The following is a 13,099-nucleotide window of genomic DNA, read 5'->3' as shown; positions in this document are numbered from 1 at the left end:
AGGATGTTACAGCAGTGGATCCAGGTTGCTTATAGCAGTCTGTGAATTCATTGCCCTGAGAGCAGAAGCCACAAGAAATAAATATGTGTTCTTTACTTTGCTGATGCTGATCCTGAGTTTGTTGCGATTCACATCTGTCTCTTCCCAAACTTCAGCTTCGTTGAAAGCGGTGTTTGGCGTCTGGCCAAGACCTTCTGCTGGCCGGCCTGACAGGATGGGAGGAGCATTCTCTTGATCACTTAGATGTTCACCCTGTAGGACATCCTCAGTGTTCTCACGAAGCAAATCTCCTGGTACTGGAGTGACATTAACCACCCTACAGAAAAAACAAGAAAGGTAATATTAATAGTAATTAAAGAACATGGCCTATCATACTGCTCCATAGAAATTCCTTAGTAGTTTTTAAGTGTATTTCTGGTTGGAAAAAAAAAACCAGAAATCACAATATGAAACAGATCAGAAAGATTCCACCTAGTATACAGTCACAAACACAATGGGAGGGATCTGTGAAAGCATTTTGGGACATTCAGTTCCCAGGCTGCAAACTTGTTCTGAAGTTCCCAGGAGTGCACATTACACAGTACTTAGCTTAATAACCCTCTATCTTTCCATGAGACAATGAGGCTTAATAGGCTTCATAGTTTTTATCCTCAGTAATATTACTGTGGATTCATACTCCTTCAAAAGCGCCAGAACAGACTGCAACTCACCATTTAGACTGACTTCCAACTCTGGGCAACAAGTTTCATGGACTGCTGCACCAGCAAATGAAACACCCTGTGAGGGTTGGGGAACCATGAAGTAGGTTGGGCAGCATGCACTCTGATGAGTTCAGCTCTACACCAGAAACCCATTCTACAGCAGGGCAACTGCCTTTCTGCAAGCACTCTTAGAGAAGCCTCAGCTGTGTGTGTGAAATACAGTATGGCATATAGGTTTCATTAATCCCAGTCAAAGGCATTTCCTAACGTAACTTCAACCGACAGACTCATCCGAAGTAGAAAATGTGTTTTCTACTAATTTTCTGCTAATATGCCTGAAGTCAAATCATGCCATGTAGTTCCTAACTGCCAGGATCACAACAGCCTTTGAATCTTTCAGTAGTGAACATGTTAGTGAGCATGCCCACAGTCTGACTGGCGTGACTGCAGTACTCACCCAAACATGGCTGCTGTTTGCCTGGTGTTTTGCTGTGGTGGAGTAGAAGTGCTAGTGGACAACAAGATATCTGTACCAGCCTTCTCCCAGTCAAAAGCTTCATTTTCAGTGATGCCTCTTTCTTTCATACTGTTCTCAAACACGGACATGATTAGCTGGAATAAATTTACCAAAACAGTTTATTCTACAAATAAGTTGGCTGAGAGAAGCTTTCACACAAAAAAAGATAATGAACTATGATGATGAGGATCAAGTGCATCTTGAGTCTCCATCTTGCCTGTAGAAGGTACCAAGAAATGAAAAGCAAATGTCACAAAATCACACCAGCTGTTTCCTAGGCAGTTTTTGGCTTGGTAACTGAAATTTCTTTAAATCTACCACAGTGGCGCATGTAATTTTGACACTGATCTTGTTAAACCTTGTAGTTGGTTGGTTACTCTAAATATAAAGCCTTAATTTCAGCTCGGCGCTCCTGTAGACTAGACATATGCAAAATGGTACCTATGATACACAGGGCTCAAGGCCCACCAGAAGACATGGACACAACAGCAAAGCTCCAGTTCAAGAATGCAGACTTGCTGAAGTGTCTGGTTTAGACGCAGCTTAGGCAGGAGCTCAGTGATATGCTTATGCACAGTGGCGACAACCACACTGGGCTGCAGAAAGCAAACAAGCAAACAGTGAAAGTGACTAAATTATTTTCTTTAAAAGACTGCAGGTACAAACGTACATGCTCACGCACTTTATGCTTGTTCACTTCTGAGAACCGATTTCTTCAGGAGAAAAAAGAAGCTAATGGCAAAGTGCTCTGTGCAGCAATGCATTACCCAGGGAAATGTGACGTCAATGCTAGGACATGAATAAACATTACCATAGATTAAATACCTATTTCTTCACATTTCAATTTCAGTTGTTTTTAGCAGCATGATCAGGAAACATTCTGCATGAAGGCAATGAGAATTTGCCATTTCTTACTACCTTTGGCTCACTGCAAAAAAAAAATCCCATCTGCAGCTTTCAGTTAAGTCATCTTTTTCCTTTGTGGCCCAGAAGCAAATGATCACTGTAGCTCAACTCCTGTAGTGGCACTGCATTTGAGAAAGAGAATTCTCAGAGCTAACTGTCAAACCAAGGGACAGGTAACACCTCTTGAGAGAGAAGAGACAGACTGGATGTGACATGGCAGATGTAGTAGCTCCTTTGCTCAGAAAGGAATTTTAATGTTGTGACAGTTAAATATGATAGGATTGCGTTTCTGTTAGCCTCATCTCATGATACTTCCTTTCACCTTTGAGAGACACCGGACTTGTGCTGCTGCTGTTGACTGGAACTTGCTCAAAACTGAACTTAGGTAAATAAAGAGTCAGTCTTGCTTTTTAGTAAATGCATTTCTGGTATTTAGTAACCTTGGACATCTTCTCATGAATCTGCTCCACTACTTATTGGGTACATAAGCTCCTGGACTATACATATCTTATGGCAGAGGATTCACCAATGACGTGAACTATTTGTTTTGCTCATTTAAATTTGCCATCTGCTAACTTCATATGGCAGTTTCTCATTTTCATGTCAGAAAAAGCAGAAAGCAAGTTTTTGCACTTCTACTTTTGATTTTAAAGATGTCATGTACATGTCAGTCCTCTCATTTGCAGAATGTGCTGTCCTAGTCTACTTAATCTTTCAGTATCTAGAAGTCGATATATCTGTAGCTTCCTCGTTACCCTCCCTACACTTTTCCTGATTCCAGTTTATCTTTGTTATGATTCAGGTATGGAACTATAAACAGTACTTCAGAAATATGCATCACACAGCTTCACATGTTTATCTTCTAATAGTATTTGGAATTATTCTTATGGTTTTGTTTGCTTTCTGAGCGTTACTGAGCACTGAATATAAGCTCTCCCAGAAGAGTCTATTCTAATGCCAAGACGAAGCCCATCACAGAGTTTAGATTCAGATTCCTTTTCTACACACACAATATGAGACATTTGCCTACATTGAATTTCATCTGCTATTTTCTTACCCATTCATTTCCATTAAGTCAACAGTTTTTCTTTGTTATTTAGCACAACTTACTAGTATGCATAAGTGACACTCACCACTTTGGTATTTACTCTCTTTTCCAAATGATTTTCTGACCATATGGAAGTACCTGGTTCAAACTCAGGGCTCTGTTAATTACACCAGTACCCTCCTTTAAATAGCTTTTCACTTCTCATTTGTTAACTGTTTATTCATTTGAGCAGCTTCCCTGCTATCTCCAGTGAGCTTAGCTTGACTAGGAACCTAGTAAGGTTTGCCCAATGTCTTTTAGAAATTACTATCAAAACATGATTTATAGAGCCTTTGCCCCCAGGCTCAAAAACTCCTTCCAAGAACTCTACACATCAGCAGGCAGACTGCCCTTATAAAAGCCACACCAACTAGCATTAGATCACTCTTGCTCATCTGTCCTCTAACCCCGGGGTCTTTACCACATTCCTGACTATTTGTGATGTACATGTCAGCGTCAGGGACTGGCACTTTTTGAAGCCACTTAAGAACTGGTACCACTTTTCTCACCTTCTATTGCTTTGATACTGAAGCAGTCTGAAGTAAGAAATCACATGCTAAAAGCAGGAGTGAATTCTTAAAATTTCCTCACACCTTCAAGGCCCCAGCTGAGCCAGAACTTTTGTTACTTTCTGCTATAACCTCTTTTGCTAAAAGTTGCAAATGACTTTGCAGGCTATTTGGGATTTTACAGGCACCTACTGCACTTCCAATAGTTTTGTTGATGGTTTTTTTTTTCTTTTTTTTTTTTCTTTTTCCCAATACTGGTTTCCTTAGCTGTCATTATTCTAAAGCTGTTCCATGGTCGTGCTGATCACTCTCAGCCTTCTCTAAACCCTTTCTATTCCTGAAGAAAGGTCAAAGCTTTATCAGCAGGAAAGTAGAGGGCACAGCACAGTTTCAACACCAACCTCAAAAGAGGTGATTCTCTCACTATTTAGGATTGGTTCGGCTTCACCTTAAATACTGTGTGCAGCTCTGGGCTCCACAATATGAACAGGCTGTTAAGGCCCTTGAAAGAACTTAGAGGAGGGCAAGAAAGCTGCTTACATAATGGGAAGGCATACCCTATGAGGAGAGGCTGAGGACATTCAGGTTGCACAGTCTGCGGAAGAGGAAGCGAAGAGGTGACCTCACTGCTCCCTGCAGCTCCCCAAGGAGGGGAAGCAGAGGGAGATGCCAGGCTCTGCTCCTGGGAACCAATAGCAGAACAGAAACAGCACAGAGCTGCACCAGGGCAAAGTCAGACTGAGCAATAGGAAGCACTTCTGTACCATGAGAGTGGTCAGACACCATATCAGCCTCAACTACTGATACCCCAGTCAATGATCAAGAGGCTTATGGATAATGCTCTTACTAGTATGTTAATTTTGGATAGCTCTGAAGCTATCCAAAGCAGTTGGACTTTATGACCTCTGTAGGTCATTTCCAATGGAACCATTCTTTTCTAACCACTGCTTTCAGAAGTCATGCAAAGAGTTACTGTATCTAGGGTTCTTCTGCCTGCATGCAAGATACCACCAGGAATCAGAGTAGCCTCCACAGTCACTGCAAGCCTCCCACACTGAATTTCTTTCTGCTAACCAGAAGGAAGATGACAAGTGATCCCTCGGTTATGCTGGATTTCAGATAAGAAGCGCAAGAAAAGCCTCCAGCAGGAGATGCTACACATACAGAAGACTGAAATTCAACTGATGTTTGATTTGCAAGGGATTTCAGACAATTACCTAGTCCAATCCCTACTCAAAGTATTGCGAACCTTGAAATCAGATACAGTTTCAAGGTCAGATCAGAGAGAAGTCAACAAAGAAACTTGCTTTTCCTGACTACCTCCATCTTTGTTGTCAGACTTTCACCTCACTTTGGATGTTCTTACTGAGGCAACTGCAAATTTAATTGTACCTTTCTCCAGTGTTTAGAGAAATATTTCCCTTTTGAACAGATGTATATCTCAGCCTGCAATCTGTATTTACCATATAGTCACAACAGACTGTATATAATGGAAAGACAGAAAGAGAGTGTAGCAGTCTCCATCCGAGACTGGTCCTCTCCATGACCATAGCAGTTGTTTCCTACCTGAAGGCCTCTGCAGATGCTGTCCTTAGAGGTAGAGTCCACTTTCTCAGTTGGATCTAGCACTCTGCCAGGCTGTATGAGAAACATGGACAGTGGGAGAGGGCTCTCTGCTACTCTTTGCATACCTCATATGACAGAGTGGTCTATCCTGAGGCTCCCTCTTCAGCCAGGCCCGGCTAAAGCAGGACAGAACTTCCCCAGAAAAACTCAGATGGGACAACATTTCCCTTCAAGGTGAGAAAGGTTCCCTGGCTAGGTGCTAAAATAGGAAGTGGCAAGAATTATAGTAGTGCTGGGTACATGAAAAGAGGATTTTTATCTGTGTGTGGGAGCAGTTGCTTAAGTGCATGGTCTGGAGGTGCAGACAGCACTCAGCACTTGCAGGGAAGAAGACAGAAGTGTGTGTGTGTGTGGTTAAGGCAAAGGGAGACAAACATGTTGGCTAACACACAGAGAAAAACACATCACATAGGGACAAAGGCATGGGGAGGAAAATTACAGAGCTAGAAGAATTCACATAGACAAAAAGCTGAAAGTTAGGTTAAGGGGTGGTTGGAGGGAGAGAAATACAGCCGTGAGGCAACTAGTGTAAGTTTCTCTTTTTTTTTTCCCCCTCAATAGAAACCCAACAATATGGAGAAAAAATGGTATGGAAAAAACAAACAAGCAAGGATCACTGATACGAAGTATCCACATAGCCCTCCACCCCTAAAACATCTTTCCTATGATGGTGATAAAAATCATCCATGAATAGCAGATGCATTTGCTTTTTCCTTCACGTATGCTGCAGGATGGTGGTGAGGGCTATAGGTATATTTTACCACCCTCCCCTTCCTGCTGGCATTTGCCTACATAGACAATTCCAGATACTGAGAGCAGCTAAGCTGAAGATAAAGACTGTAGACTTCACAGAATGGACAACTGAGAGCAAGGAGCACACAGAAGCAGTCAAGCCCCATGCATGTCTCTTCAGTTACAGAAGGTCAAGAAAAGTGGGACTGACCCCATATGGCTCTTTCTACATCCATGTTTGGCTTGGCCTCTTAATAAAGCCAAAAGCATCCTATGATATGCAGCATTCTGTAAAGCCAGTAGACATACATCAGCAGAAGGCAGAGAAACAATACATCAGCTTTCAGACAGTGAAGGAGGAGGGAGCAGACAGAATGATCTGGTAATTGGAGGCTCACACACAGAGTTAATGCATCATTCCCCACTTCAAAATGATGGAGGCGAGAGGAAGGATTCTACCAGAACTTCATGCTACTGAAAAAGCTTTACTTGGTACAGGAGATGGGAGGCATCAAAACTGCATCGACACTCTATCAGACAGAATGTAAGAAAGGCTTAGGAATGGAATAGAACATCATAACTCAGTTTATCACTGTGTGGGCTATGTACATCTTGAACATGCAATGCTGGCAATTTCCCACCTCAAAAACGTATAAGCAGAAAAGGTTTGGAGAAGGATCAAAGATGTGGAAAGGTTTCCTTCTGTGCAACTAAATAGTTTTGAATCCTTCAGAGTGGGAATAAGAGTAATTGCAGAGCTACAGCATGGAGGTTTACAAGACCTGGGAGAGGAGGTAGGGATCCAGTGTTCACAGATATGTCCAAGATGTAAAGTGTCTTAAAAAAGGCACTTGCAACTAGCAGGTGGCAAGTTTAGAACAAGCACAAGGAAGTAGCCCTTCATGCAGAAAGCACTTAAGCCGTGGATCCCTTCTGTCACACAACATGGTGGATGTTAAAGGTTTACATAAGTTCAGGATGAGACAGGACAAGTTGATGGAACACAGATTCATTAAGGACTACAAGAAACAGACACATTTGGATGGGGTGACTCTTAAGCCTCAAAGGTCCCTGATCCTCAAGTTTGGAGAGTTTTCTGGAAAAAAAAAAAAATCACTGAATGTTCATTCTTTTATCTTCCAACACCCAGTACTGCTGAGGTCATCCTATAAGGCCAGAAAAACATAATCTTCAATCAAAGCAATTGGACTTTCACAGAAATTTCTCTCAGAGACTAACTTGGAGACTGACCAGAACTGAATAGCTACAAAACCAAACCTGTCCAGCTACTGGATAGCCTTCAGAATCCTGATCCTCACCTGGTGATTAGTATGTATACCTTAAATTGAAATATATTCAACAGCTAAGGAGAGAAACAGTAACTTTAAACTATATTCATACATATTTTATTCTGTTTCCTTATTTCTGATCATTCCAAATTTTAAATAAACCATGACTTCATATCTGAATAGGCATCTTTCCCTCATTTCCTTAACTTCTTTGAGAGCCTGCTAATGGTATCAAATTCAGATGCCATCTGATACGCTTTTTCTCAGTAATAAATTTTCAGTAATAAATTCTCAGTAATAAAACCAGATAAAAGAATGTAAAGGACATCTCTGAAGCTGAGATGTCTGGAGAATTTGCTGGTTGGATTATGTTTCCAGTCAAGCTAGAAGAATCACTGTTCAGTGCTGAGCTGCAGGTGCCAGATTGTTGTGGAGAGTTCTTTTTGCAGGCTTCCTCCCAGAGCTGCATCTGCAAGAAGCTGAGGGCAAAGAGGCAATTCACAGCTTCAAGACAAATCCCCAACTGAGAAAAAGCTGTTCATGATTTGCAGTGCACTAAAATTGTCTGGAAAAATCCCCTTTCATTTCTATCTCAAGGATGGCTCTTCAATACAGTACAATTATCTTACACTGGAATAGGACGATAGGTGGATATAGGTTCAAAAGGAGCTTTGAAGATCACTAATCCAGCCATCTGCTCAAAACGGGGCTAATTACAAAGTCAGATCTGATGCCTCAGGGTCTTGGTTCAGTTGACGTTTGGAAATCTCTAAGGATGGAGATTCTCTAGGTATCTGATCCATACATAACAACCCTCATTCTGATTTTTCCCCTAGAACTAAACCCAATATCCCTAGATGTAACTTGTACTTACTGCCTCTTGCTGTATGCCTCTCTGATCTAAAGAAATCCAGCTTCCTCAGCCTCTTCTCAGTCCACCATCACCCCTCTTCAGCTCCCCACCTGCAAATTTACACTTCCGCTGTACTATCCAGAAGGTATCTGTTTTTTATTCCCAAATAAAGCTATTAAAAAAAAAAGAGTTGTGGTTGCTATGCTGAACAAATACATAGCTAACATACAAAAGCACATCTTCCCACTCACCTCAGGCACTGTCAACAGGAGCAGTCACTCACATAAGACTGCACAGGCTTGCTAATAAAATATTGTTTTCATCGCTTTGGCTTTAATGTGGAGAGCAAAGCGTTGTGATAAAAAAGGGAAACAGAGTCAAGCTGCTTCAGGTACACTGTTTTAGTTAACTACTGTAATTGATCACATACAAGCTAATAGCAAACACTGCACGGGAGAAAAAAATGTTAAGATGAATATTAAAGAAAGATGATAAGAGTTAAGGCCCACATAGATCTGCAAGAAACTAAAAGGGTTGGTGTACACCATTCAGCTGTTGGCACAGGCTCTTCGCAGACTTTGACAAGCTGCACTAAAATTTTGCCATGCTTGGACTATCTCACAACCTTTGTGTTTTAATGAAAACTGCTGTTTTGGGAAAAGCTTTCTGTTTTGGAGTAAAGGGATTATTTTGGATTGAGTGGGCAAGAAGGAGAAGAAACTTTTGAGACACTGAAGAATGGTACAGAACTGAAGAATTCTTTCCTCCTGGTTCTAGGAAAGGTGTTCATCAGTCAGATATAAACATACGGGTGAAAAAATTAGAAAAAGCAAATACCAATCCAATGTGTCGTGCTTTTGCATGGTAACAAAGACAGGCTCCTACCTGATAGTCTGGCTTGGTGAAGTAGTCTAGGCTTGCTATATGATCCAGAAAAAGGTGGAACTCTGAAGGCATGTGTTTTAACAGCATCCGATGTTCATACTTTTCTTTTATCATGCCAACTTGCTCCTGGAAAACATAAAATATCTCAGAGCCAAGAATCATTGCATCACATTCATACTTCCTCTGTCTTACAATTCCTGAAACACTATCCAGTCTTGTCATTCCTGGAACACAGCTGATTTGTAGAAACAGCATTTTGTCTAGACACTTCTGTGTTGATGTCCCTAGTACAGGGAGGTAGATCACTGCAGGAAAAGGCCGAAGGAGAATCCTAAGTCAGAAACACTCTTCAGAAGCTGTCCCTTTAGCAGAACCTTCTGCACAGATCACATATTTCTTTCCAGGGACTTGGTTCTCAAGCATGAATTATTTTCATCGTAACATGAACAGTTACTCAATTTTCCAGTTGCAATTCCCATTTGGCTTGTGTTCCATGTTATCCTTCCTCCTTTCTAGACACTCTGCTTTTTTTTTTTGTAAAAAGGACAGCTCATATTCAGCCTTTTCACTTTTGTTATTTGCCTTGCAAGAACATACTCAAAATTGCTTGATCCAATATGATTAACAACGTGCATCCCAAATAAAGCAAATTCCACTCTGTGGTGTGTGACAGAATGCAAAAACAGGTTAGCATCCTGCAGCAAGATCTGATGAAAAAGAGGCTCTGGCTTTACTTCAGCAAAAAGCAGCACTATGCTGAAAAACAGGAATAATAAGAGTGATATTAACAAAAAGGTAGCATCCTGTCTCGAGCACAGGTGCTAAGCTTCTTACCTTATCTTTGATCTTTCTCCATGGAAGCTGACCAACTGCAAACTCCACCAACATGTAGAAGAGGGACCACAGATCATCATGTCTACCCATCTCCTGGAGAAAAGAGAGACGAAGACTGAGGAGCAAAGTTCCATGCTGCTCAGTGGTCCAGATGTGCTCTCCAGATGAGCTACCTCATTTTAAAAAGCAGGGAGAGAAGTCATACTTCCCATTACACGATTAAAGGTTTATGATGCAAAATCAAGCATTTATCAAACTGGGCAATGTCAACACAGTCACCTGAATAACCTAATTTGTATTACTTTTGAATACATTGGGGAACAGTTTTCCATAGGACTCTCCTTCACTTAGCATACAGAATATTTATTAACAGGATATAGAACAGCCTAGGTAAAGAAAACAAACAGTGCAGAGAAAGTCTTCTTTATCATTGTTTTTAAGTAAAGTACCATTCAAACTCTTCACGAGACAGCATTTACTTGAGGGCTTTTTTTTAAAACACTCATAATCAAGCATCACAATAATTTACAGATCCTCCCCATACCATCCTCCTCCTGGCCTGGCAAATAGGAAACTGAAACATAAAGCACAGGAATTCGTTTTTGGCGCTCAACATACAATATCCAGAACATGATTTCTCAGAATAGCATGCATTAAGCAGCAATTTTTGTGTCTAAATATAACTTCAGCTGTGCCAACTACGGCTGACACTATCCAGCTTTTCAAAAAATTACCCTTCCGTTTTATCAGTATCCACCAGAAGACAGAAGGACTTCATTATGGCATCCAACTGCCCACCCTATATCGCACTTTCCACCTCTGACAATGAATGACATCTTATAGCCAGTAACTTCTTTTCGTAAAACAACCTGAATCTTCCTCATATGTCACAGGTCATCCTACAGACTCATTTTTAATAAAGCCACATTCAGACAACTGCTAAGGGACAGAAGAAAGCAAAATTAACACCAGTCTGAGGCTCACCACAACTCAGACCTTTCTTCCTTACCAGAGGGATGGTGTTTCAGAAGTAAGATATTTTGGATTTTTAAGACCTATTCTCAGAAAAAAACAACTATTTTTGCTAAAGCTTTTCTGAAAGTTCAGCTGTTCATTCCTCCCTCTCATTTTCAAACTTAGGGAATTCACAGGTAGCTACAAAGAGACTCTAAGAATAGTGAGCACTGGGCCATGCTACTTACAGAAGTACTCTGTAAGTAGGAATAGAATTCCCTAGCATATCAAAGGAATCTGGGGAATCACATCCCCCAGGAGCCCAGAGTAAACTATTTGGAACAAGCTTTATCTTTATTTATTTTCTAATTATGGGGAACTTTGTTTTCAGTATGGCCCTCTATCACAAATACATCACATACTAGAAAAATGAGAATCAGGAAAGATTACATGCCTCAAAGATGACATACTTCAGTTTGCACCAGCTCAGGCATTTGTAGGACTCCTTTGCAAGCAGAAAACTAAAGCAGTAGGGTTGTGCTGGTTTTTGTTCCCCCCCCCCCCCCCCCCATGTTTCTATATATACGTGTGTGCTGATACATGTATACGTAAAACACATACACACATATGTATGTCTGTGCATAGCAAGTACTCTTTCATATGAAAGTTTAATAGGCTCACAGATGCATCCAACAAGTGCCAGGATCAATATGGGAAAAAGTATGGGAATATGGTGCTTATGATGAGGGCAGAGGATAAGGTAAAAAAAAAAAAAAAAAAATTCTCTTTCTAGGTAACAGCATCCTGCTAGATATATTTATTATAGGTCCACAAATGGCTGAGCCATTGACTCAGTCTGTTATAACAAGACTGCAAGCAAAAACTCCAAGACGACTTTTGCCACGTATAGAATACTGCAATGATTAAAACTAACAATGCTGAATATTAACGTATTCAATACCAATTTACATTTACAAACACACCGTCTCAAAAAGCGACAGCAGTTAGGATGCTGGAAACCTGGAAATTAGACAGGAGGGCTGATAATTCTCATCTGGCAAGCACTTTGCAGCAGGACCAGAGGACTCACAGTTCACTGTCTACACAGGAAGCATTGCTGACATAGTACAAGAATGTTCTGAGAAAAATGGTGGATGAGACTTCTGGAAGTGTTCAGAATGAAACATGCCAGATACTCTGGAAATAATGGCTATCTTCAGGGAAAAAAAGTAAATTTGAGTTCCACTAAGTAGCTTTTCACCTGAGGGCATGCTGCTAAGATCCAAAATTCCAGTGGGAAAATGGATGTGAGGACCTGGCACTCGGTGTCTCACAGTCAAGGTGTGCTGGAAATTAGTGAGCAGGCTGTAAGGTAACACTGACAAATGTATTAGTGTGAGTTTTTTCCTCTTAATCAGTGTCCAATAATGCAATAATGAAAATTATGAAGTTTGCCAACTTGAGAGGATTCAATAACTGAATCATAATTTTGATTTTACAGAATACAGCCTTGACATCCTAATGGAATTCAGATGATTTACTTACGTATGCTACAAAGCAGAACTCACAGCTTTTAAACCTCTGCTCCTGAGAACAAGCTCCTGGGGAGAAATAAACCTGTATTTAACCCTTTATAACCCAGAAATACTCACTCTGTTTTTATGTGCATTCACTGAAGCATAACGGACTGTTCCTCGAAAACCAGCAACGTTGCGAGGCTGAAGGGAGACAAGAGAAACATCTCAGAGAGAGCAGAGTACTAAATCCTACGTGCAGCTAACTGCAAAGAACTTATATATTGATCTTACAGACCCAAGAGATACAAATCTCTCATCTGCTCTAGCAGCCACCTATGCAGCATTCTCAAATTCTGCATTTCCATAAAAGCTTATTTTACACGGAAGGAAAAGTTATAACAGGGATAGGTTAGAACAGCAGTAGTCTAGAAAGAGATAAGAATATTTTCCATGATCATAACTTCCCTTTTACACCCCGGGTGAAGGAAAAAGCTAGTAAAGAAATGCTAGTGCAAAACTGAGTCAGAGTAACAACAGCAAAGCAAAGTTTGAGGGCAGCCTGCTCAGGCCAAGAACAGGAATCCCCTGACATACGTACAACTTTGCTGACATTGTTTGTCAATGTGATTTTTTATTATTACTTGTTTTTTGGGGTTTTTTTTACTCCTCACCAGTTTTTCCCAGTACAT

The 13,099-nt window shown here is 40.8% G+C and overlaps 1 protein-coding gene across 11 annotated transcripts in view; it reads right to left on the bottom strand.

Moving 5' to 3' along the window:
* The window catches only part of TTBK1 (tau tubulin kinase 1), a 101,237-nt gene that overhangs the window by 35,942 nt on the left and 52,196 nt on the right, over positions 1–13,099 (bottom strand). For all 11 annotated transcript variants that reach the window (XM_025148590.3, XM_040696929.2, XM_040696928.2 and 8 more), the window contains 5 exons: positions 12,546–12,611; positions 9,940–10,032; positions 9,106–9,231; positions 1,159–1,313; positions 97–316 (listed from right to left, as the gene is read on the bottom strand). In XM_025148590.3, the coding sequence (XP_025004358.2) occupies positions 97–316; positions 1,159–1,313; positions 9,106–9,231; positions 9,940–10,032; positions 12,546–12,611 (660 nt within the window). The remainder of the gene's footprint in view (positions 1–96; positions 317–1,158; positions 1,314–9,105; positions 9,232–9,939; positions 10,033–12,545; positions 12,612–13,099) is intronic.

The sequence above is a fragment of the Gallus gallus genome, chromosome 3 (assembly GCF_016699485.2).
Source record: "Gallus gallus isolate bGalGal1 chromosome 3, bGalGal1.mat.broiler.GRCg7b, whole genome shotgun sequence".
NCBI lineage: Eukaryota > Metazoa > Chordata > Aves > Galliformes > Phasianidae > Gallus > Gallus gallus.
This window is presented reverse-complemented; position numbering and strand designations above follow the sequence as displayed.